The sequence below is a fragment of the Convolutriloba macropyga genome, chromosome 11 (assembly GCF_964194025.1).
Source record: "Convolutriloba macropyga chromosome 11, txConMacr16.3, whole genome shotgun sequence".
Taxonomy (NCBI): Eukaryota; Metazoa; Xenacoelomorpha; order Acoela; family Convolutidae; genus Convolutriloba; species Convolutriloba macropyga.
In genome coordinates, this window is record NC_134478.1 from 1,296,194 (window position 1) to 1,323,342 (window position 27,149).

General features: G+C 38.0%; 1 protein-coding gene across 2 annotated transcripts in view; it reads right to left on the minus strand.

Annotated features, from left to right (window-relative positions):
• Positions 1-27,149, minus strand: part of LOC142349566 (uncharacterized) — a 146,416-nt gene that overhangs the window by 97,695 nt on the left and 21,572 nt on the right. Inside the window, exons 2-8 of one of the 2 annotated variants that reach the window (XM_075401209.1) lie at positions 20,794-21,120; positions 15,636-15,845; positions 15,220-15,414; positions 14,836-14,906; positions 14,377-14,610; positions 4,954-5,510; positions 4,527-4,570 (exon numbers count right to left, since the gene is read on the minus strand). In XM_075401209.1, the coding sequence (XP_075257324.1) occupies positions 4,527-4,570; positions 4,954-5,510; positions 14,377-14,610; positions 14,836-14,906; positions 15,220-15,414; positions 15,636-15,845; positions 20,794-21,120 (1,638 nt within the window). The remainder of the gene's footprint in view (positions 1-4,526; positions 4,571-4,953; positions 5,511-14,376; positions 14,611-14,835; positions 14,907-15,219; positions 15,415-15,635; positions 15,846-20,793; positions 21,121-27,149) is intronic. The other variant, XM_075401208.1, reaches the window with a different exon arrangement.

Consider the following 27,149-nt stretch of genomic DNA (forward strand, 5'->3'; position numbering starts at 1 on the left):
GCACGTTTTGTCAAAAAAATACGTTGATATGTTGAAACCATTCCACTACCAATAGAAACTATGCAGTAACTGATTGGCAACAGCGCAGTGGGGGGGGGGGCAATAGTGGGAGGGGGTCAACAGTGGGGGGTATCTTCAACCTCTAAGAACCGCCCTTCACACCATAAGTATGAAAAAGAAAAACTGATTGAGGTAAGAAAACTTTTTAAAAGGCGAACTATTTTGATTTCATTTTGTTGTTAGAAACATTTCTGTTTTTAATGAGAGGTTACAGGGGTTAATATCAAAACAAATAAGATTGAAAATTGAAAATTCAAAACAAATAAGATTGACAAAAATTGAAAATTGGAAAACTTAAACGAAGTCTCTTCATTTCACAATAACACCATTTCGCAATAAAAAATTCAAAACAACATCGTGTAATCTAAAAAAAATATAATATGTGAGAACAGTTGCAAATTTTAACGAAATGTTGCCAAAAATTGTGATATCAGTTTCTTTTGAACCATATAATGTCTCCAGAGGCTATCCATTAACACAATTTCGTGCCTTAAAATGTTAGCTAATGAATATCGATAAACTAAGAACGTGAGATTATAATCAATAACTGAGATTATAACTACGTAAAATTAAACATAACCGACTAGCGTCGGGCGAATTGCTCTCAAACGACAGTAATGATCGTTAAACTCAGAAAAGGACAAGAATATTCAAAAATTTTAAAATCTTGCAAAAAATCAAGATATTAAAATCTTGAAAACCATTTCATTGTCCCAAGAGACTACCCAGTATCCCTACTCCAAGCTTTAAATAGTTTCACTGGCTCGCAATGATCCAAAAACTTGGAACATAAAAATTTTCCGACAATTTGAAAACAAAATTTTATCAAAAAATTAAGTCATTAAAAGCTCAAGCTTATCATCAAGCCTTTGAGGAGGTCCCTAGTACCCTGTTGCCGGAAAAAAAAGAAAAAAGATTTGAAAAGATTAAAAAAACCTTGGAAAAATTGCAAAAAAAATTGCCAATATTAAAATCTTGAAAAACATTCCATTACATCTATAAGCTATGCAATAACCTATAACAAAACCCTAGAGGAGGCTATGTGGCTATTGAGTCTGAAGAAACCTAAAAAATGACAAAAAAATTAAAAATAAACTTGAAAAAAAAATGCAAATTGCATAAAAAACTGCTAAAATTTAAGACAATAAAAGTTGAGAACTAATCCATGGCCCAAAAAAAATTTCAAGTAACTCATTATCAAGACCTAAGAGAATTTTTGTTAGGCTGAAAAACCTGAATATTGACAAAAAAGTCAAAAAAACTTGAAAATTGTAAAAAAAAATGCTAAAATTCGTGGTGTTGAAATCTTAAACATTCCATTACATTTAGAAACTATACAGTAACCTATTGTCAACTCAAGAGGAGCTTCTTTGGGGGTGCACCGGGGGCCGATGGGAAGTGAGGGGGGTGTGGGCAACCGTGCGGTGGGGGGCAACGGCGGGTGGGGGGCAACGGCCGTGCGGTGGGGGGCAAAGCACCAAGAGCACTTAATGGGCGCTACCTGTTTATCCCGTTTTTGAGGACGAAAAGTCAAAAGCTTCAGACAAAAAATTGGTCAAGCGAAAAATCGCATAAACAAGAGGGACAGGACTGATATAATTCCTACAACTTCGTTTGAGAGCAATTAATAACAACTTTCAAGAAACATTGAAAAACTTAAATTTTCATCAGAAAATTGCATAAATTCGAAATAATGAAGAATTAAAAACCATTCCATAGCCCATAGCAACTATTCAGTAACATACTAGCAAACCCTAGAGGAGGCTACCTGACCACCGAGACAAGAAAAAGTTAACAGAAAAATTTTTTTTTAAAAAAACTTGAGAAATTGCAAATTTTTATCAAAAATTGCTAAAATTCGTGATATTAAAATGTTGAAAACAACTTCATTACCACTTAAAACTATGCAAAAACATTATCAGGCCTGGTTTTCTGGCCCCTGAGGCTAGAAAAACTCAAAAAATGACAACATTTTTATTATAAAAAAAAACTTGAAAAAACTGCAAGCTGGAATCAATTTTCCTGATTATGTTTGCATTGCAGAAAGACCTTTATCAACTCTGACAAGCGCAAATTCAGACTAGTCAAACAGAAAAACTCGAAAAATAACGAAAGAACTTGAAAAATTGCACGGTTGTTGGCTCAAAAGCTCTTAAAAATGACCTTTTAACCTAAATTACGACCTTCCCAGCACCTTCACCAGTCTAAGAACTTGAAGGACAACTAAACGCGGCTAAGGGCCACTAGTAAAACTTGACGCCCGCTGAGGTGTACCTGTTTATCCCGTTTTGAAAGCTCGAAAGTCATAAAAAAAAAGGTGTCAAAACATCTTACAAAAAAACAGAGCACCAATACAATCCAAATCTTGGATTGTAAAAAATAGGAGCACATTAATAACCTGCTGAGAAGATATGTGGGCGGCTATTAGTAATTGCCCCAAAAATCGTTTGGGAGCAATTAAACATAGCCGGCAGATTGCCGGAATAGCTGCGAAAGAATAGACCTGCGTGCCATATAATAGAGATAGAAACAGATACAGATCTAAATTGAAAAAAAAATCGAAGCCACTCAAAAAAACTAGGTTAAAAAACATTCAGCGATAAATTAATAAAGCTTGTTAAAATTCATTCCACAGAAGTCTCTTATTAGGGACCTTTACTGCACATATGAGTTCCTTTGACCTTAAACAAATTCAAATTAAACTTAAGTTTTAAAGTGCAAAAGTCATTTTATTGAGTGAGGTAAGTCACGTATGATCAAAATCTAATCACGCAAATAACCTAAAAACTTTCGTTAAAGCGAGTGATAAATGACGTCACGCGCGCAAACGCCGTTAGTGAGAGGAAGAAGTCATTCAGAAAACTTGACTTTTTCAGCTTTGCTGTGTGAACAAATGTAAAACGAAAAAAGAGCGTCAGACGACGAAACAAAAAAAAAACCAAGAGCACCGCAATATAGCTACGCTCAGCTTACAGCTTCGCAGCTATAAAAAACTATACCCGACTAAAGTCGAGCTAATTGTTCTCAAACAACGACTGAGTGGTTGGGGTCGGTAGCAGCCAGCTTGGGATAAGCGACGCTAGCTTTAGATTAGGGCGTGCATAAGGGGGAACGTAGTGGGGGTCACAAGGGGGAGGGGTCAAGTTAGGGCGGGGTTGCGTGGACGATGGTGGCGGGTCAAATAGCAAGGTGGAGGATGGTGGACAGGGGTGTTGGGGGACAGAGGGAAGCAGAGTGACTGAGGGTGGTCAAACTTTCAAGATTAAGAACCACCCTTTACATGAAATTGTAAATTGTCTCCTCAAAGCAGTTTTGGTGAATCGTATACTTCAAGACTAATAAGGCGTTAGGCTCTAAGGGATCTCTTCGCCAGCCATTTGATGCATACCGGGCTTTAATTGTTTATATCGTTTTTGAGGACGAAGGGCTAGATCATGAGACGAAAAGTCGGTCAAGCCAAAAATCAAACTTCCTTTGAGAGCAATTAACCTTATCAAAACGGTTAAGCAAAAAAACTTCATTCTTTAAAAGACAAACAGCTACAATTGTAGTTTCATACTTCAAACTTCGGTCAAGAGCGATTAATAATAGTCCAAAGTATCTGACGCGGACGACAAAAAGGTTTTTTTTCCAAAGGGTCGCTGGAGTAGTTTAAGTGGAAAACTCTGAGGCTCAAATAATTCACCAATAAAGATGCGTTTGTGCATTAAGCGGCATGAATTTCTTTTTCGTGTTCAGAAGTTTTTCATAACGATTAGCTCTCTAGCTTAAAAAACAATTCCGTCAATGCTTTCACGCTCACAGTATTGAGGAAATGGGTAGCCATTTTTACATCTTGAGTGAGTTCATGTGACAATTTACATACCGCACAAAAGTAAAAAGGTGAGAAAAAATTAGTTGAAGCAGTTTTTTGTGTGTTTGTTTTAGCACTAGTTACATTTTAACTAGTTGTTATTTTTGGAGACAGGGAAAGAAAGTTGCATTGATTTAGGAGTTAATTCTAGCTAATTATTTTGCAAGTTTGCAGATGCCACTATCGATCAGAACCCAACCTACAGACTGTGTGATATTTTGTGGTAGTCATTAACTGCAAGCAAGATTTAAATCAATGTAGCAAAATTCAAATGATTTATTTTTAGCATTAATTCCAAAGTAAGCGAAAAAAAAATCAATTTTACCGTCAAAAATAGCAGGTTATTGATTTAACTTTAAGCGGGCATTTCAGACTCGGGACGACATCCGGTTGTATAGTATTTATAGTTTTGAACAAAACTATTTATAACTATGGTTTTGAAGCGATAATAAAAGTTGCATTGTCTAACATTCAGACTACTCAAGGAGGAGAGATGTTGGAAAAACTAATGCTACAAGTGCCTGACATAAACTGATTGTTGCATGGATTGATTATATAGGTGATTATATAACTCTCTCTAGCTCTCATTTATCAGAACACTATAAATACTCACTCTTCGCTCCATACGCCACGGAGCCCACGAGAGTCGTTTGATTTCTGAAAGTCGCCCATCAAACGAATTGAAATGCTCAAAGATTACAAAATCAGTAATTTTTAAAACGAGGCAACAACTGGTTCGTTGAGACGAGTCAAAATAACACATGTCTTTCATGATAAAAAACTGTTGAAATCTGAAACAATTGATGATTCATCAACTGCGATGCCGATGAGAAATTCAAAATGATTTGAACATTTAGATTGTGATATTTAATGGATCAAAGACAAAAATTGAAGCGACCGGAATTTTGTAACGTTCAACTAGTGTTTATTTCTTATTTTGCACCTGAGCATCTAAATTTAACTTGCTAAATACGTTAGCTGGTAGTTATTTCAGGTTTGAAACATTTAATTTGGAGACAAAGGTGGCCTTGAACACTTACCTTCGTCCATTTGAGAACCCATGGCATCGCCTACGAAATTTCCCATGAACACATTCCCCCCACAACCTTGCTGTGCTACCATCATCTGAAGATCACCCCCCTCTTGTATCAAGCCAGAGGGATTTGGTATCCGGGTGGTACCCTGGGGTCCCCCGAGGCAGCCCGCGGGAGCAGTCGCCACTCCTGAGATCGAGAAGGCGCCAGGCGAGGTAACTTCGTTCGGGTTCCGAAGCCTGGCAGCTACGGCCGATTGATGCTGGAACCCACCTCCAGAGGACAAGTCTGGTAGGGAGCCTCCCGGGTGGTTGGGCGAAACTACTGCGCAGGTAGTACTGGAAGCCATATTTGGGTTCTCGTTTGGTGACAAGGTATGTATTGAGGTGGGTGGGTTCATATTACTGCTACTTGGGGGCCTGGGCATGTTCATTGCGGTTGAGTTGAGCATTGGAGGCGAGGCGATTGTAAGGGAGTGTTGTCTGGTACCGGGTGTGGCAGGACTACCGGTGTCTGGCGACTGCTGAGCGGAAGAGTCCGGAGATGGGCTTGAGTGTTGCATTCTTAAATAAGCCATACTCTTTCAAACAGTTGACGCGCAAACTATGCCGGAGAAACATCCCCGAATGATAACCACGGTCCCCCATTGTGATTAAAACGAGCAAGAAAATGATTGATTAATTATTGAAAATGATTGAGATGAGAGATTTTCTTACAAAAAGTGCGTTTTGTTTTTAATGGCTTTTATTATTTAAGTTAGTCATGTCTCACGACTGCTTCTTGATGCAAAGATAACTGGATTACAACCAAGAGCAATTCGCATTAGGCCTGGTAACACGGATGAAGAAACAAGCCGACTAATGTCGGACGAATTTTTCTCGAACGAATGTCGGGGCGAGGTAATTTAGAGGGGGTACAGCTTACAGAAAGTTGATGGGTGCAAAATCATTAACAAGATGGGGGTTCGAACCCGAAATCTCCCGATTAGAGTCGTCGACATTAACGATTAAGCTGCACGGACCATATACGGCAATTGCTCAACCGCTTTTATTTTAGCAACAGACTTAGTTTCCGAATGAGAGCAATTTCAATCACACGGAAAATTTAAGCGTGGAAAAGTCACTCGAGAAGTGAAATCCAAAGAATTTTCTAGAACAAAAACAGTCAAGCAAAATTTCGCAAGGAAAGACACCCACGTTTACAATAATTGCTTCGAACTTCGTTCGAGAGCAACTTATTAGTAGTGTGTAGTAGACTGAAAAATGGACAACTTGGTTGACGAAGCGAAATAACATACACAAAAAATTCAGAATTCAAGCAATTGCAGATAGGCGTAATTGGAGTACATTTGTAATAGTTTAATAGCAATCAGAGAAAGAACTACGGAAGAATTCAAATAATAAAATCAGTTCAAGTGAGACGGGGGCTGTCGTATGTGTGTGTGTGTGTGTGTGTGTGTGGGGGGGGGGGGGGGGTGGGGTGTTGTTTAACCTCAAAAAACCGCCCTTCACACCATAAGTTTAAGTCTCCATAACAGTTTGTGAATCACATACTAGGAGACTAGTGAGCTGAAGGGCTCTAGGAATACTTAATGCCCAATGGGAGCTACCTGTTTATCCCATTGAGAAGGAAAAGTCAAATGAATCAGACGAAAAATCGGTCAAGCGAAAATCGCATAAAAAGACCGACAGGGCTAATATAATTGCTACAAAATTCGTTTGAGAGCAATTAATCAATATTACTTATGGCAACAATTGGATCCAAAGTCATAAAAAGCATTAGCTGCCAGTTCAGAATTCAAGCATTGCAAATAGGCGTAATTAGAGTACTTATGTAATAGTTTAAAAGCAATCAGAGAAAGAACACTGGAAGAATTCAGATTTCCGCACATGAAAAAACACTCAAAAACCGGGGAACTTTCACTCCATTTTAAATGTAGAAAAAAATCACAATTCAAACCTACTGTCATTTAAGTCAATTTCCTACTCCAGGCAAATCACCACTCCCATTTGACATCGCATTGACATTGGAAAGCCAAGTGAGCAGGTCGAAAAGAGACAGCGCACCAATACAATCGAAATATTTGGATTGTAAAAACATAGCAGGACTGGCCTACAATTCAAAGAGTTTAAAAAAAACACTAGCGACAAAGCTAATTTTTTTCAAAAACCCGTTTTTCACTCTTTTAAAATTTCACGCCGTAAAACCACTTGTTTTTTTTTGCTTCACTTCCTATTTTGGCGCGACAAAAATCACTACTCCAATTTGACTCAAAAATTCATGAAAATGTGTGAACGCATCTTTCAAAAATAGCACCCCAATACAGTTCAAATTCATTGAATGGTAATCTTAGCCGGCAGATTGCCGGAAAATCGCTGCGATAGACACTAATAGCCTTCCATGAATTGAAGCAACTATAGAATTAAGAACAAGTAAAAGTTCATAAAATTTAATGTTCATGAAGTGATTTCAGAAGTCATTTCATTTAGTGAGGTAAGTCACGCAATTGACCAAAAAGCAGAGCAAATAACCTCACGCCCACAAAATTTAACTGGAGAGCAGTAGAAATCATTAAAATTGAAAAAGTCAAGTCCAAGGAGTCAGGTCTCAAAAATCATGGATGGAGACGACGAATTTAAAAAAACATGATGTCCCCAATAACAGGCGCTATCATTTCGCGGCTATTAAAAAAAGGATAGTGTCTAAGTAATAGCCGTTGGGAGATACGGCTGCTATTAATAGCAGACAAATGTCGCACGAATTGTTCTCAAACGACCGCCGAGCAGTGTCGTGGAATGGGCGGTGGGAGGTCAAGCGAGCCGCGTTAGGGATAGAATCCCAAGAGGGGTTTTGATTCGGGGGGTCTAAATTGCCAGGTGGACGGGTGGAAAAATGATGAGGGGGTGAGTAGAAACTCCTAAGAACCGGCTGCTATTAATAGCAGACAAATGTCGCACGAATTGTTCTCAAACGACCGCCGAGCAGTGCCGTGGAATGGGCGGTGGGAGGTCAAGCGAGCCGCGTTAGGGATAGAATCCGAAGAGGGGTTTTGATTCGGGGGGTCTAAATTGCCAGGTGGACGGGTGGAGTAATGATGAGGGGGTGAGTAGAAACTCCTAAGAACCGGCTGCTATTAATAGCAGACAATTGTCGCACGAATTGTTCTCAAACGACCGCCGAGCAGTGTCGTGGAATGGGCGGTGGGAGGTCAAGCGAGCCGCGTTAGGGATAGAATCCGAAGAGGGGTTCTGATTCGGGGGGTCTAAATTGCCAGGTGGACGGGTGGAGTAATGATGAGGGGGTGAGTAGAAACTCCTAAGAACCGGCTGCTATTAATAGCAGACAAATGTCGCACGAATTGTTCTCAAACGACCGCCGAGCAGTGTCGTGGAATGGGCGGTGGGAGGTCAAGCGAGCCGCGTTAGGGATAGAATCCGAAGAGGGGTTTTGATTCGGGGGGTCTAAATTGCCAGGTGGACGGGTGGAGTGTTGATGAGGGGGTGAGTAGAAGCTCCGAAGTACCGCCCTTCACACCCAAGAATTTTGGTCTCTTAAACAGTTTCGGGTGAATAGCAGATAGAGATTAACTTTTCCTGTTTAACCTGTTTTTAAGACGAAAAGTTAAAATCGTCAGACAAGAAAACATTCAAGCTAAATACTACATTAAAAAGACTACAATACTAATATGGTATAATTGCTACAAACTGAGAGAGCAATTAATAAGACTTAAAAAACTGGGGGGTCAAAAAATGAAGTTTTGGCTCGACACTGTCTGTAAACTAAATTTCGTGAAAATACACAAACAATCTACGGCAAACACGATTCAACTAATTAAAACAAACCGACTAATGACGATAAATTGATCTCGATTGACAAGAAGAGCTATTCAGCGTAGAATGGGTCTGGCTCAGAAATTCTTCATGAGCGCAAAAAAAGGTTCAAAACCCGCGTTTTGTCTTCACGTGCGTTTAGTCTTCACGTGCAGCATTGACTTCTACGATAAAGCACTGCAAAAAATAAGGATAAAAAAACGCTCCACCACTACTTGTCTTCGAGTTGTAGAAAGACAGCTCCCCAAGGCAATCTAAATCCTTTGGATTGCAGAAAAAGAGCGACTCAATAATTGACTTGGAGAGGCTGACGGCGTCTATTAAAATTCTTGGGAAAACAAACTACTCTTGCCTCAAACCACTGCAATAAGATAATCGGCAGACTTGCGAGCCGCCAGACTAGCTGGAAAATAGATTTGCGTGCCGTGTTGTATAGATAAAAACCAATAAAGGATTCTAAGTTGAAAAGTTATTGGCGCCAATCGGCGCTCAAAGAACTATGCAAAAAACATCCATTGATAAACTAATTAAGCTTAATACAATTCCTTCTGCAGAAGCCTTTTTATTAGGGACATTTATTACATATATGAGTTCCATACATGAGGTTCCTTAAACTAATTCAAAATAAACCTAAGTTTTGAAGTCCAAAATACATTTTACTGAATGAGGTAAGTTTCGTATGATCAAAATCTTATCACGCAAATTACCATAGATAAATAACGTCGCATGCTCAAACGCTGTTAGTGAGAGGAAGAAGTCATTCAGAAAAACTGACCTTTATGTGAACACATTTGAACTTTAATGTCTGATCAAATGTAAAACAAAAAAGAGCGCCAGAGAACGAAACAAAAAAAAACAGCCGAAAGCATTCCGGAAGCAACTTGAAGCGTCGGAAATTAATAAAGAAACCTTTCTTGTAGCAAAAATCATTGCCTTTTGTCTAAAAACTAACTCTTTATCTCACCAAATTTGATCAAAGGGAGACTATAAGAAATGACACAATGGGAAGAAGTTAAAACAAAAACAATTACATCATTCAGTAACAATACAAAAAGCAGCAAAAATTTAAACCATACATAATTTTGACCAAAAAAAGTCGCTAAATTTTGATACCTCAAAATTTCATATTTAAAACCTTGGAAACTGCCAGAATTTTTAGGATGGTGAAATACTGATAGGCTCAAAAATGACAGGACTTAAAAATTGTAGAGAATTAACTCATGTTTCTAGCCATAAAAAATAGAACTCAAAAACCAAATCTCCTACCCAAAAAAATTGTTCAGATAATCCAACTAAAAAGAATTATTCAAACAAAACATGAAATACTAAAAATTAGGATTGAAGAAAACAATCATTTTTGTTTTAGAGTCACAGCAATTAAGACAAAAATAAGATTTACTTCTCTTTTGCTAAAGAAATAAGACAAAATGAGTTCAAACTATTGCAAACATTAAATTAATCATGAATAAAAAGAAATATGAAAAACTCAAAAAAAATCATTTCAAAACAAAAACCGAGGCCGCAAAAAGATTCGCAGAAAGCAAGTAATAATCAGTCAAACTCTAGAACTTGATTCAATCAAACTCGCACTGCCCTATTAAATCAAATAAATAGCAAACAAAATATGAAGCAGTTATATCTTACATCTGAAGAAAGGCTAAAAACATTTAAAAAAAGTTAAGAGAATTATTCAATGATACATGTTAGAATGTGGAGAACATGAAGGCATCGTAAAAAGCAAAAATACTTGATTTTTGAAAGTTAAAAATCAAATTAAAAAACAACAAATTTCATTTAACACATTCAATGCTTAGAAAAATTGCATAGCAATCCTTTTGAAAAGATTAAAAAATTGATAACAATTCAACGATTCGAAAGATTAAAATATTTAGAAAACAATGAACATAGCCGGCAGATTGCCGGAAAATAGCCGCGATAGACGCTCGTGGCCTTCCATGAATTGAAACACCTAAAGAAATAAGATAGACAGATCGACCACCATTACTTTAATAGACCGCTAGACCTTTTGGGTTAGCTTCGGACTGTCATTTTATGACACATACTTCTATAAGGAAAAAGACCTTAAAGAGCTATTTCAAAATTGATATTCGAAATCAAAAACTCAAGACTAATAATCACAAATTAGGGCATATAAAAGATTGGCACTACTTAGATGCACACTATTAACTAGTAAATCTTCATAAAAAATTAAAGTTCCATAAGTGAGCTCAGAAGTCACTTTTTTGAGTGAGGTAAGTCACGCAATTGACCTAACAGCAGAGACGATCACGTACACAAATTTTAACTGCAAGGCAATAGAAGTCACTGAAGTCAATTCCAAGAAGTCATTTCCAAGAAGTCAGGTCGTAAGAATCATCGATGGAGACGACGAATTAAAAAAAAAACCACGATGTCCCCAATAATAGCCGCTATCGCTTCGCGGCTATTAATAAAAAATGCACCTATGTAAAACAATTTACTGCACTCCAAATATTCAACGTCAAAAACTACCTCATTTATTATTAAAAACTAAATTATTATTTTAAGAAATTAAAGTCCCTGGTGGTGAGGAAAAATTGGACAAACTCTACCAAAATCGGATTAGCTTGTGTACAACTTTTAAAAAAAAAACAAAAAACCTGAGGCTAGAAAGAGCCATTCAAAGCATGAATTATCAAAGGGAACTTGCCATGAGCACAAATTTTTGAAAGGGACGCTTAGAGATCCAAAAATGAACAAATCAATTAAAAAAACTCAAATACTAACTAAAAAATTGGGACTACAACATCGACTTAAAATTATTTTCAAAAAAACCAAAATTACAAATAAAAAACAGCCAGCAGATTGTCGGAAAAAACCGCCGTTGACGCGCTAGACGCACATCGTGATTGAAACAGAAAAAGGAAATAAGAGATAGAAATTGACAGTTTTTTTCCTAAGTTTCGAAAATTGTTCTAATTCAGTGTGCAGTTTCAGTTAGATGCTAAACCTATACTTAATTTAGCTTCTAAACTGAAAGGTATTAAGCTTAATACTAATATCAGCTAGCAATCGCTCTAATGAACTTTGAAAACCTCATGCTCTATAACTTAATGACCGGGTTTTATCGGTTTATCCCGTTTATTTTGATTTTACTCTGACATTGACCGTATTCACTACATTACGTAATTCAATGTGTGATAGAATTTAAATCCATTCAGTTGAAAGAGTGAGTGAGATAAGTCAGAAGTCAAGCCTGAAAATCGTGACTTATGTAAAATGAAAAACGTGATCAAAAGGTAAAGCGAATTAAAAAAAAGAGCGCCTAAAAAATAACCGTTGAGAGGCTGACGGCGGCCATTAAAAAACATACCCGGCAGATTGCCGAATTATAGCCGCCGTTGATTCCCATAACTCTATTGGGATAGAAAGAAAAGAAAACAAAAATTGATTTTTTGTATAAAAACATTTTTAAGTGTGATTTATTTTGATGTCATTTCGTAATTAAACATACTCCTGTCTCTCAGTGAGAGGCTACAGGGTCTAGTATCAATACCAATAAGCATTATAGATAGTCACTAAAACTTATGAGAACAAAGTTCAAGTAGCGGGCATCTAAAATGGGCTTTCTGGGTTTATCCCGTTTCTATTTCTGACTTTGATTTTTTTATACTGACTCTCTTCATTTTGAATTGCTTTGCTGAGCAGCTGCTGTCTAAAAGGAGTTTGAGCAGAATGACAGAAGAGTGAAACTAGCCTAGAGAAGTCAAAAAGATTTCACGCAAAATGCTGAAAAAGCGACAAAATGGTAAAGCGAAAAAAAGTTCGACGAAGTAAAAAAAAATTAGGAGCGCTATAATAGCCGGCTGAGAAGATGAGGGCGGCTATTAATAACCAACGTCGAGCGAATCGCTCTCAAACGACCAGCAAGCGGCTGGCTTCGGTAGTAGCTAGCTGAGTCTCAGGGATGCTAGCACTAGGTTTAAACGAAGAGGGGGGGGGGAGGCAAAGTTGGGGGAGAGATGGACGAGAAGGGGTCAAAATAGACCGCTTGGAGGGTGGACAGGTGGGTGCGGGGTGGGAGGAGTGAGTGACAGAGGGGGGGCTGACACCTATACACTTTTAAAGCTAAGAACCGCCCCCTCACTCCCTGAAATTATCTCAAAATACTTTCGGTGAATCGCATACTTAGAGACTAGTCAGGCGAAGGCTCTAAGAGAGTTGCTCGGCCATTAAAAGCCCTCCGAGCGCTACCTGTTTATCCCGTTTTTGAGGACGAAAAGTCTAATGGTTCAGACGAAAAACCGGCCAAGCGAAAAGTTGCATAGAAGAGACCACAGAACTAATATAACTGCCACAAAACTTCGTTTGAGAGCAATTAAAAACTGGGCTAATTCGACGAAAAACGGCTCAAAACGGTTATATTCACTGAAAGCAGTGCATGATCAGAAAACTTCTCAGAAAAAATAGTTCACACGGCAATTTTTCTCACTTTCGCTTTTAGGTCAAAACGTCGTCCGAACAAATAGTACTTCCGGTAAAAAAAAACATAGCCGGCAGATTGCCGGAATAGCTGCGAAATAGACTTGCGTGCCGTAAAATACAGATGGAAAAAGATACAGAAGTGAGTTGATAATAGTTATCGCCGCCGCCTATAAAACTTACAAGTTTATTTCAAAGGAGGTTGTTTTTGGGTGCAAAAAAAAGTTTCCCTGTCGCGTCTCGAACCGGCGATCTCCGGATTAACAGCCTGTCGCCTTAACCACTCGGCTGTCGGACCATACAATCTGTTTTACAATCAACTTTGTTTTAGGAACAGATTCTGTTTCTGAATAACCGCAATTTAGGTCACGCAGAAAGCGTGAAATCAAGCGCGAAAAAGCCATTTAAGCAGTGACGAGACAGAATGTTCTAGAACAAATGTAAAACGAAAATAAAGCGTCAGACGACGAAACAAAAAAAACCAAGAGCACCGCAATATAGCTACGCTCAGCTTACAGCTTCGCAGCTATAAAAACTCAAAACTTATACTGCTCTTCGAGTCGTACAAAAAACCCACGAACCCCGCAATATAGCATTGCTCAGCTCACAGCTTCGCAGCTATAATAACTATGCTCAGCCTACAGCTTCCCAGCTATGAACATAGCCGACTAAAGTCGGGCGAGCTTCTCTCAAACGACCGACTGGCATTGGTGGGGTGGTGATTCAGCGGAGTGAGTGGGGTGGGGGTCAGGAGGGAGGGGCGACTGCTGGAGGAGGCTGGGCTGGTGGTGTCTTAGGGGGAAGGGGGTTGACCAAGGAGGGCAAAACTTTTAAAATTAAGAACCACCCTTCACGCCAACACCATGAAATTCTCTCCTTAAAACAGTTTTGATGAATTGCATCCTTAGAGGAAACTGGTAAGTCGTAGGGCTCTAAGAAAAATTACTGCCATCCGGGCGTTACATGTTTATCCCGTTTTTGAGGATGAAAAGTCATATTGGTCAGACAAAAAGACGGTCAAGCGAGAAATCGCATTAAAAAGAAAACAGGACTAATATAATTGGTACAAACTACAAATTTAAGGAAACATTCAACGCATTACAGAACCCAACATAATTCATTGTTAAATAATACTAACGACTTGATAATATCGCGGTGGTAACTCATCATCTGCTGATCGTCTGACATTTTACGCCTGTCTCCTCTTGAGTGCATTCCCCTGTTGGAGGGAGATTTGCTTTTAGAGGAGAATGAGAGTCTAGGAGCTGGACCTGGTCCACGCGAGTCGGGTCCGAAGCAGGGCATGCCTCCCCCAACTGGGACACGCCGCGGCTGCGAGGCGCTTTCGTACAACCGAGAATCTGATATAGTCCTAAATGAAGCATTTAAGTTGTTCGAACAATCGTAATCCGACTCGAGTTATGTAAAGGCATTACAACTAATATGATTCCGATTGGATAAAAGAGCTTGTAGTTTATATTATCAACACATCATTAGATGATCAAATAGCTAGTTAAACAGAAAAATTTCTCAAAACTAGCTGAGGATATTAAAAATTTTTGCCGAAAAAAAGTAATTATGCTGCAACTTTGGTTACCTTCTCCAGCTGTTATCGTTACTGGTTCCCCCAGGAGGCAACAAGTAGCTACCATAAGGCGAAGTGTCCACCTGCAAAACATACAGAATCTCAGCACTCTTTGGAAAAGACACTAACTCGCGTCAGATTTCTTGCCAAACAAAATTCTCCCATATAATTACAAAGACCTTAATATGACGGCATTATTAACCGTTTATCAACCTTCCTCGCCATTTGCCATCATTATCGGAATACTTGAATCTTCCTGAAGACGATACTCAACACGTTGTCGTAACATTAGGGTATAAAATGGAGTGTTAAGGTGGTTGCAATTGGAAGAAGTGTAAGCAACTGGAGCAGAAGGAGGAGGGGGGGGGGGTGACGGGATGGGGTGGGGTGACTAACCCTGTGGCGAGACATGTTTGAACTTCCTCCCAGTGGGTGGTTGGCATTTAGACAGAGGTTAGTAGGAGACATCTGAGGCTGGGCTGAGGCATGCTGCTGCTGTTGAGGATGAGGAGGGTGCATAAGAGACGAGTGTTGCTGCTGGTGGTGCTGATTCATAACCTGGTTCGGATTTACTGGATGGTGAGGCTGCGACTATAACAGTTATGTAAATTTTTCGTTTTTAAGCCACAATTACATACTCTCGTCCAAAAAGAGCAACAAAGATTGGCACCGTAATTTGCAATTTTAGCTATCGTTTTTGTTTCTCGCCAAGCGGATGATTTGCAAAACTACTCTTCTTGAATCCATTCAATTATTAAAAATAGCCGACATTCTAAATTTGATTGCTTTATCGAAAAGAGGGGAGAACTTACATTCATCAAGACATTGGAAGACGATCCGGAGTTGTGGAAGCCAGCAGCAGCGCCACCTCCTCCGACTCCAGGAACTCCCCGGAGACTGCCTCTACCATCTGAACTGCGACTGAGTCGGCTTGACCCAGCAGGGGGCACAGTTGCATTGGCTATTGGCACTCCACTTCTGTATGTGCTGTCTGTCAGCATGTTCAAATTAGCCAGTGCAGACTGAAACACCAATTTATACAAACATAACCGACTAAACGTCGGAAGAATTGCTCTCGAACAATTAGTGGGAGCTCTAATGAATTGCAGCCTGCTTCAGATTAGAGGTCAACATATACCACTATTAAGATTTAAAGTAAAAATGGAACCAATTTCGGCGCACTTTTCGTTTGACTTTTAGTATTAAATTGCCGCCAATTGAGTTCAGCTGCTTGAAATTGTGATTGAAAGAGAATTTTAAATCACGCGAAACGCAAAAAGTCAAGGGCGTAAAAGTCACTCGAAAAGTCAAAATTGTCAAGCAAAAATTTTGCATAAGACACACACGTTTACAATAATTGCTATGAACATTTTTTCTTACGGGATATATCACAATGGTAATTGGAGCAGCAGTAAGCAATAAGTTAATGGATTTTATCGGTTTGAGATCCCTCACCGCAGTGGTGCGTATTACTTGTAACGCCCCAGGTGCAATTGATATATCGAAACGATGATTTCTGTACTGGCGCCTAATTTTTAACATAACCGACTAACGTCGGGCGAATTGCTCTCAAGCGACCGGCGAGCGATTGGCTTCGTCAGTAGCTAGGCACGGTTTAGGGAGGCTAGCTTTAGCTTAATTGAAGGGGCGTAAGTGAGCGCAGCGGGGGAGGGGTGCACCGGGGGGACTAATGGGGGTGGCAACATTTGGGGGGGGGGGGGGGGTCAATCTTTATGAGCCTCCCTTCGTACCATAAGTATTAGTCTCCAAAGCAGATTCTGTGAATCGCATACTTGAAGACTAGTGAGCGCAAAGGCTCTAAGAGCACTTAATGCCCGCTGGGCGCTACCTGTTTATCCCGTTTTTGAGGACGAAAAGTCAAACGTGTCAGACGAAATATTGGTCAAACGAAAAATCGCATTTAAAAAAAGACTAAAAAGGACTAATATAATTGCTACAAACTTCGTTTGACAGCAATTAAACAGGGGGCACAAAATACTCAGGGAGAGGAGTACCATGAGTATGGACCATGATAAAATGTTTCTACATCGAGAGTTAAATGATCTACAAATAATTTCAGAGCAATGCAATAAAGATTCCTTTGCTTAGAAATTGAAACAAAAACAAGCAGCTTCGTTCACAGGGACGCCACTGCAGAACATAGGAACATAGCCCGCAAATACCCAACTTTGACCCCCTCCACAAACATCGGGATTAAAACAAAATAAAAAATTTTACATAAGTGAAAATTTTGAAATAAATTTTCTAGGAGTCAACGAGTGTTCTAATTTGATGTGCAGTTTCAGTTAGGTTCTGAAACTATACTTCATTCAAATATTGAAGTGACGGCTATTAAGATTAAAACTAACATCAGCTAGCAATCGCTCTAATGAACTTTATAACCTAATGCGCTATGATTCAATGACCGGGCTTTATCGTTATAAATCGTTTCTTTTGATTTTGCTCGTTCAACCTTGGCCGTATTTCACCTAGACCTTGACCTTAGGTAATAAGTCTTAGTAGAACTACAACAAAAAGCTGCAAAAAGGAGTTAAACTAATTTAAAAATCAGATCTTTTTTGGATACGAGTCGAGTCAAAGTCGCCACAGTTTTTTTTTAAAAAAGGAGAGCATTAAATGGGTTCAACTGAGCCTCATTAAAAGCCCATCATTATTCTAATTAGGCAACAGGACAAAACTACAAAAATGGCAAAACGAAAAATCGCTGATAAAGTATGAAAACAAGTGGTGACATAGCTGTTCCCTTACGTTCCCTAATAAATGAAAACATTAAATAGCATCAATTAATCCTCATCAGAGCGACAATGAGACCCGTCATTAATACTAATCGAAAAAAAACTACCAAAAAAGGACAAAATCTTTTCTTTACTTTACATTATAAAATATAGTGAAGGTTAATTTTGTCAAACCACAGTAAAACTTCAGATACTGAGAAATATTATATAAAAAGCGCACAATTCTCCAAAATTGTTGGTTTTATACCACACATAGGTTAAACAGGTAGATGGCTCAATGTGGCAATTCAAATCTATTGAACAGTTCACAGAACAATTCCGCAAAAATTTATAAAGTTGAGGGACTGATTCAGCTGGAACTTTTTTCTCATATCTTTCAAGTCTTATGTTGTTCATTTAAACAAAATTCTATGACGCTCAATTTTCGAAAAAATCAGTCTAGTCTCGAGTTCTTCTCAGAGATTGGACTACGTAAAGAACTTTATGAGCAGCGTGAAGCAATTTTATAGAATCATATATGCTATTTTCTTTTGCTCTACGAGTGTCACTTGCAAAACATTTCAACCTTCCTGGGCCAAACTATTCGAAATAGCTGTTAGTACGGTCAGTTGGCTCCCTTCTTCAAAAAGGCATCTAACAAATCTGCGAGAGCAGATTAAGCAAACCGACTAAGGTCGGGCGAACTGTCATCAAACGAATGGCGAGTGTTTGGCATTGTCAGCAAAAAGCTAAAGCTGTGTGCAGGTGTTGGGGAAAGGGGTGTTAAGTGTGAAATGTAGGTGAGGGCTTAAGCGGGGTGGTGGGGGAGGTGGGCTCACGAACTAAGAACCCCACTTCTGGCCATGTCTCCCAACGTTTCAATGAATCGCATAAACAGTCTAGTCAGCCGAAAGGTCAATAAATCACAAGAGCCAGATAACAATCTCATTTAAAAAGACCACAGGAGTAATATTATTACTACCAATTCCTTTGAATATCACTTCAAAATTAAAGATTTTCATCTAAAACGAGTACGGCAAGCCCCAAATTTTTTAATTTGAATTTTTTAAAAACTATTAATTGGAAGAAAATTGTTCCCCTGAACCTTGCACTTTTGATGGCTGGAAATATTGGGTTCGTGGAAGCTGCTAGATTGTTTCGCAGCCCCTGGCTTATGTCATGACAACAATAAATTTGGCCATAGCTCAGGAAAGAGCCAATTTGGAGAGAACTTAGACGACAAAAATCGCCAAAATGTCACGAATATGGACTTCGCTCATTTGGTTTCCAAGCCCTTAAGAAGGAGTTTCAATTTTTTATATCGCAAAATCATTTTGTTATATAAAGTTTACTCTCCGAGATAGTTAAGTATTATAAAAAAATATCTACAGTCACTCGAATCACCAAATCTCTACTCCGGTAAGAGGATGACAGGTCAGATCCGCAAATTCTATAACATAGCCAGCAGCTTGCGCGCATAGCTGCGAAATAAAATTGCGTGTGGTAATATATAGAGACACGGATAGTAATTAGTTGAAAAAAGTTATCGCCACATTCTAAAAATTTGAATTTGAGTGCATGGGTACAGAAAGCTTCAAAAATGGTGAGGATCTGTCAAGCGACCTCCGGCAAGAGGATCGGAAGCATGAAATACTCGGATATTAATCCCTTGGTTCCGATTTTCTTATAATCAATTTTGTTTTAGCAACAGACAATTTCTGAATAAAGGCAATTTAGGTCACGCAAAAAGCAATAAATCAAGTGCGATAAGTCAAGAGAAAGAAGATTCCAGAATAAACATAAAACGAGAAAGGGCGTCAGACGACGCAAAATCAAGAGCCAAGAGCACCTCAAAATAGCTACTCTCAGCTTAAAGCTTCGCAGCTATAAAGAGTTAAAAGTTACATCGTGAAGCCCTCTCGATTAGGGTGGAACGATGTGTGTACAGGGGGTGGGAGAGGAGTGTTGAAATGGGTGCAATGTGGGGAGGGCTGAAGCGGAGAGGGGTACGGGGATCTCACGAACTAAGAACCTCCCTTATGGCCATTAATTTATATTTCAACGAATTGCATAAACAGTCTACTAAGCCGGAAAGCTCGAAGAGAACTTAATGCCATCCGAGCGTTACCTGTTAACCCCGTTTTTGAGGGCGATAAATCAAAAGGACCAGACAAAACCGCATTTAAAAAGAACACAGGAGTAATTTAATTGCTACAAATTTCGTTTGATATCACTTCAAAATTTACGGTTTTCATCTTAAACGAGTACGGCAAGCCCCTAAATTTTGGCTTTAAAATTTTTAAAATTATTCATTGGAAGAAAATGGGTCCCCTGACCCTTTTGATAATTAATTGTTTTGATAATTAATTTGATAATTAATTGTCAAAAAAAAACATTTTAAAAGCGAATGGGTGGGAAAAATTGGGTTGATGGAAGCTGCTAGTTTGTTTTTCAGCCCCTGCCTTATGTCATGACAACGATAAAATTGATCCTGGCTCAGGAAAGAGCCAATTTGGATAGAATTTGGATGACAAAAACCTCCAAAATGTTTACGAATAAGGACTTCGCTCATTTTGGTTTCCAAGTCCTTAAGAAGGAGTTTCATTATGTTACATCGCACAATCATTTTGTTATATAAAGTTTACTCTCCGAGAGTTAAATAATATTAAAAAATTCTACAGTCACTCGAATCACCAAAACTCTACTCCAAGGAGAGAATGAAAGATCAGATCCGCAAATTCTAGAACACAACCAGCAGCTTGCGCGCATAGCTGCGAAATAGAGTTGCGTGCCGTTACATAGAGACGCATATACAGTAATGAGTTAAAAAGTTATCGCCACATCCTCAAAGTTTACAAATTTGAGTCCATTTTTAGTTTTTAAAAAAAGACAGCGCCCCAATACAATTCAAATTCTTTGAATTGTAAAAAAGGCCCGCTATATGGCTGAGAAGAAAAGGGCGGCTATTAAACATTTAGTCTCATGTAGCTTTTAAGCTCACTGACTGTAAAATAGAAGTTGAAGATATCAGTCAAAGGACAAAATTGTCTGAACAAAAAAATGGCCCTGAACTATTTTTGAGTTTATCGAAAACCCAATGACGGTTTAAAATCCAATAGACCATTTTTCATAGCTATAATGTAGTTCTGTCTGCAGGTGTATCGGAGGTTTCCGACCCATTACAATTCCTCTTTAATACCAGCTTACGCTACTACTAACTTCAAATCCAACTAACCTGCAAATCAATTCTGCTGTTGTTCCTCAACAAGGCGGTCACGTTGGGGAGGGATCCCGCCCTGGCACCTCCCGCCTGACTTGGATAGGCTGGTGAGAGGTACTTTGTCTGTCTGCTTCCGCTGGCTGTACTACTACCACCGCTACTGACCGGACTTACAACGGTGTGACCGGAAACAGATACTAAACCGGACATACTGCCAGAATTGACACCCGAGTTAGCACTAGACGGTTGGAGATTGAATGTGTTTGCGTTGGCAGCTGCAGACGGCCCCGGCGATTGGCTCATTTCTTCATGCTGCTGGGACTCGCGTGACACAGCCGACTGCTAAAAAAAGACCACAAACTTCTCTCATCTACCTACACTAGCTTGATTTCAAACTAATGTATTTTAACAATAGTTTGCGAGGTTAACAATAGTTTGCGAGGATAACAATAGTTTGCTTAGGTCAAGCCAAATTATTTATAATTGATATATAAGCGAAGATTATATATTAAGACATCAATTACAGAGCACGCAAAAAAGTTGTCGGGCAGCTAAAGAATTCTGAAATAATAATAATAATAAGCGGCAAATGAAAATCGGCCAAAAATTTACTTTATTTCAGACGAAAATCTAATGCGCTGGAAGCAACACAGAATTCAAATTTTGCCTCTTTTCTTAACATTAAATTATAGCTCTACGGGCATATAAGTAATCAATCAGCCGTGTAGCCTGACCACCATCTTATTCGTTTTTGTTTTCACTTGCATCTCGGTCAACTATTGAAGAGATTGACTAATACAGCCCCACTTAGTTAAACTTCGAGATGGTAACTTCATCTACATAGAACAATTTTGTCAGGTATAAGACGTTTTTTTTTGCATAAAATTGCGCCATTGAGCTCTAGAATTTGATAGTGAGCATTAATCATCAAATTATTTGAATGCAGTTGGCATCAAAATTGCTAGAAACAGTAGTTTGGGCCCCGAAATTTTCAGCCTCCAAATGAACTAGCAATTAGACGCGCTCACAGTGACTCACTTATTTCTTACATTTTTGCATCTTTCGCGAGAGATCTTAATACATTGCGTTATTGTTTACGTTTCCAAAAAATATTAAAGTCCAAAGACTGATCAGACTGCAGGATGAAAAATAAAATAATTTGAAAACTTGAAATTGAAAAAAAATAAAGACTGAATAATCATAGAAAACTAACTACTATTTACCTTACTACGAAGCTAATGCCGCTTTACAAAAATTGATTTGCAATTTTTTCGCTCGTTATCCAAGTTTCCAGACAAATCCACAAAATTTGAAAGCTTGCCATATTTAGAGAAAACGATTGGAGCGCATTACCTGCGATGATCGTCAAATTTATGTATTGCAGGGAAAAAAAGAAATATCAGGTAAAAGGTAATGGCTTGCCAATTATCAAAATCCGATTAAAAAACCAATTACATTTAAAGAACGATTAACTTATAAATAACTTTGGAAAAGGCTAACGAGTTGGGGTTACTCATTACAACTTCCAACGACCAACTATAACTATCAACGAAACAAGGGAAAGTTTTGCAGCATCGTAGTTTACTCGAAGAAACGTGTCAATGATTTGAAAGATAAAGCGTCAAGTTTCACGGAACAATGAGCTGACTTCAACAGAATTCGACGGATAGCACTCCAATACAGCAACGAGTCTATAAAATACGTCGTGAAGGTGTTTAAATCATGCTGAAAAAGTTACGAGATTCGCCTGACAAAGAAAAATTCCTGAACGAAACGTGCTAAAACCAAAATGTTTTCGAACAAATGGGATTCATTTAAATCATGCTGAAGAAAGTAGTGCGTGCAGATGGACGAAGTAAACTCGACACCCTCAGATTTTTCGGATTTCATTTCGCATCTCATAATAAGATCCTTCAGATGCCATCACGATGATTAAGAACCTCTAATATCCTCTTTGAATAAGGAACACAAAATAAATTGTTTGTCGATATTTTTAACAAATTGATAGGCCACTAGAAAATGATAGCAAAAAACCGAAATGAGAACAAGGGAGAGGCATTGACATTTACATATCAGAACAAATAGAATATTAATTACTTGAGACTGAAAGAGGCCTTCAACACCTGACCGAACAAATAAAAACAAAAGAACAGGTAAGGTACATCATTAAACCTTAACATGTTCATTCTTCTTTCTAGCAAGAAAGTAAACTGGCTATGTGGTCAATTAAACATCGACATCACAAAATTACTCAATAATCAAAAACTAAAATTTCAACCTAAAGCGTTCTTTCAACTACAAATTTTTGAAGAAAAACCAAACCAGAGAAACCATTTACTCCTCAACATGTTTAGATCAAATCCTACGCTAGTAGTAGAAGAAGCTGACTAGAACCTCAACGGGGGGGGGGACACTATGTATTAAGATAGGGAATGCAGAAATTGTCCCCCCTAGGGGGACACTTAGGGGGACATTTAATGCAATTCGCACTAAATGTCTCCCTAAGCGTCCCCCTAGGGGGACATTTTCTGCATTCCCTATCTTAATACATAGTGCCCCCCCCCGTTGAGGTTCTGCTCAGCTCCGAATTTTTTTTTTCGAAAAAATTCTTCTATTTTACCTTTCGGTTGATTGTAACTTGGTTCAATTTGTTTACAAGCATGACCCAGTTTTTGTTACAACTAATTGTTTGCTGTGGCGTCTGTTTGTTTGTTTAGAACAGTGATATAAATTAAGCACTGCTATTGCTAGCATTGCGATTACATAATTTGTGTATGATAAAAGTATTCAGATCTAGTTTTTCATATTTGAGAATTTACCGCTAATGTGTGAAACATGTTTTGTGAATAAAAAAAGTTGTCGGAAAAAATTTTTTCAAAAGTTGAAATTTTTACCCTATAGGGGATCCGAACTTGTAAAAATTTTTGAAAAATGGGGTCGAAAAATTTTTTTGCGTTTTTTCGGCTTTAATCAACGTAAAAATGTTTGAAACATGTTTTGTGACTGAAAAAAGTTGTCGGAAAAAACTTTCTCAAATTTTGAAATTTTTGCCCGATAGGGGACAATAACAAGTAAAAAATTTTGAAAAATTGGTTCGAAAAAATTTTTGTCGATTTTTTGGCCTCAATCAACGTGAAATGTTGTGAAACATATTTTGTGAGTGAAAAAATTTGTCGGAAACACTTATTTCAAAAATTGAAATTTTGGCCCCATAGGGGGACAATAACTTGTAAAAAATTTTGAAAAATTAGTTCGGAAAAAAATTTTTGTCGATTTTTTGGCTTCAATCAATGTGAAATGTTGTGAAACATGTTTTGTGAGTGAAAAAAAATTGTCGGAAACACTTTTTTCGAAAAATGAAATTTTGGTCCCATAGGAGACAATAACTTGTAAAATTTTTTGAAAAATGGGGCCTAAAAAACTTTCCTTGATTTTTTGGCTTTAATCAATGTGAAATGTTGTGAAACATGTTTTGTGAGTGAAAAAAGTTGTCTGAAACACTTTTTTCGAAAATCGAAATTTTGGTCCCATAGGGGGACAATAACTTGTAAAAATTTTTGCAAAATGGGGTCTAAAAAATTTTTGTCAATTTTTTGGCTTTAATCAATGTGAAATGTTATGAAAATGGGGTCCAAAAATTTTCAACGCTATTTCACTTTTAATCAATATGAGAAGTTGTGAAACACGTTTGGTGTGATAAACAACAACATTAATCTTAACACCACACCCCAAACACTCCGCTAAACATCAGCCAATTACAATTACCTCAAACATACACCACAATGCATGCATACTTACATACATATATACATACATACACACATAAATACATACATTCTTACATACACATATACGTACATACATACACGCATACATATATACATACATACATACATTCATACATATACATACATAAATATACACATTGATAAAAAACCAGAGTTGTACAAGGAAATAATTTTTCACGTAATTATGTGTACAATTATGGTCATAATCACTTATGTCCATAAATGTACACATAAATGGGACAAAAACAAAAAAAAATAATAACTAGCCTGTTAGTAGATGTATAAAATCATTGATGATATATTGAGTAGGGAGTCATCGGATCATGCCCAAACATGTTCAGAGTCACAAAACTTTCCAAAATAAATTAACCAATCGGAGTGCTTGATTTATTATTCAAGTTGACAACCAATCAGAATTGGAAGATTTATAAACAAAAACTCTAAACGCTCACGTTCAGTAAACAGTAAATAATGAACACAATAGGAACAAAAGACATCAAGCTCATTCATGAGAAAGTTTTATCACTGAGAGGTAACATAAATTTTACACACATATCTTATCGACAATTATATTTCGTAGCTGCTTGTTCTTTGTTAGATCCAGAAGTTGACGGAGAAATAGCACTTAAATTTAGACCCTATGGTGGTTTCATTGGAATTGATAATTCAAGACTAGATCCCTTATTGAAACGGAGCAAAGTGCTACGACTTCATGCTGCACTGCATGACGCCGCTGGATTTATAAAAGATTGCCGAAACAAAGGCCCTGGATATGTTTACGCTTTCCGTTACTCACCAGTAAACAATTGTCTTTTTGGACACCTGACAGGAATATTATTCATTCTATCAGTGAAAATTTTTCATTCATTGTTTCGTGAATTGGAATGTTAGAAAATTTTGGCAGCAAAACCACAAATATTATTGTCCTCGATCTCGAAGGTTTCAACCTCAAGTCACTTGGTTTTATTATTAAAGAACTCAGTTTGTGTTCCAGTTACAACGATACAATATTTTTCAAACCACCGCTTAAATTTGCTGATTTACCCGCACACGATAGACAAACTGTTATTTGGCTGACCAATAACCTACACGGTCTTGATTGGGACGAAGGTGATATACCTTACTGTGATTTGAAAACAATCTGTCTGAGTTTCAGTTTCCGATTCACACGGAAAAACTTTTTTGCTAAAGGCATTGAAAAGTGTGAGCTCCTCAGTAAGCTTTTACAAAAAACTGTTTATAATCTGGAGGATCTAAATTGTCCCCGAATCTCAGAGATAATATCAGAAGAACAAGTTCCCTCCTGTTATCTTCATTCAAACTTTCGTTTAACAAACGATCAATTATCAAATCACTGCGCGGAACGTAAAGCAAGAATATTCTCACAGTGGACACAAAGTGATGTACAGAGAAGACACGGCAACTTTAACAACTTATCTGTCAGACAACTTGAAGATATTCACTTGCTTGACTCCACTTGACGATTAGCCGATTGTAATATTCAACAGAGTTCAGGATCCCTCTCCACCAATACAGAATAATTTTTCAAGTGATCAACAGAACCGAGCGAACTATCTCAACAATAAACCAAACACAGCACAACAACCGCGTTACAACTCGCTTTATAGCGCAGCAGCAAAACGTTATTTTGCATCCATTACTCTTTCTCCCGACGAACTAGACAGCTTTAGGGCTTTCCTGCCCGTGATAGATAATTTCTATCACTTCCAACTGTACGTAAAAAATAAACAGAGAGCTCGAGAACATCGGAATCAGTTCAATTATGGCTATGAACAAAACAAACAAGAAGCCTATGCAGTCCCCCAAAGAGCAGCGAATCCCACGTTGGAAGCAATGGGCGGACAAAAAAGTTCCTCAGTTTAGATTGAAAAAAACACCACCAGAACGTGAGCTATCACTTATTGAGGTGCCGAATGAGTTGCGATTATATGTCTTGGAGCACCCCGAAGTTGAAAAAGTCTCCAGTCAACCATCGTTCGAGGAAAATGACTCATCAACCGTTTGTTATAAACTAGAGATAAAAAGTCATATTAAAGGTTTCAATTTGTTTGAGCTCTGGTACATGAAACAGTTGCCCTGAGAATAATTCAAAAATTTAACATTTTGTATCATTCTTGTTTCAATTCACTTTTCAATTAATTATTTTTCTCCAATGAATCAAAGAGACGAGGCTGACTCCGGTATCAGTAATTTAGTCTTTGATGTGAACAACAAGGAGAGGCCCCCATGGCGTTGTTGTTCAAATTCAACAGTGCCAAGGTCCGAAGTAATATTTTTTGTTCAGGTTAGTATCATTGTCTTAATGATCATTCTTTGCTTCTCTATGCTCTTTCTATTATCAGAAAGCTGTGAAGAGAAATCAATTTCGATTGCTCTCTTATCGAGTTTAGTTGGTTACATTTTACCTAATCCCAAACTATGAACAAAGTTATTCTTACACATGACAGGGTATTCATGTCTATTGTAGGACCAAGTGGTTGTGGTAAAACAGAACTCTTGTTTCGGATGCTAAAAGGTTCGACCTTTTATCCACGTTTTGAGAAAATTTATTATTTTTACAAA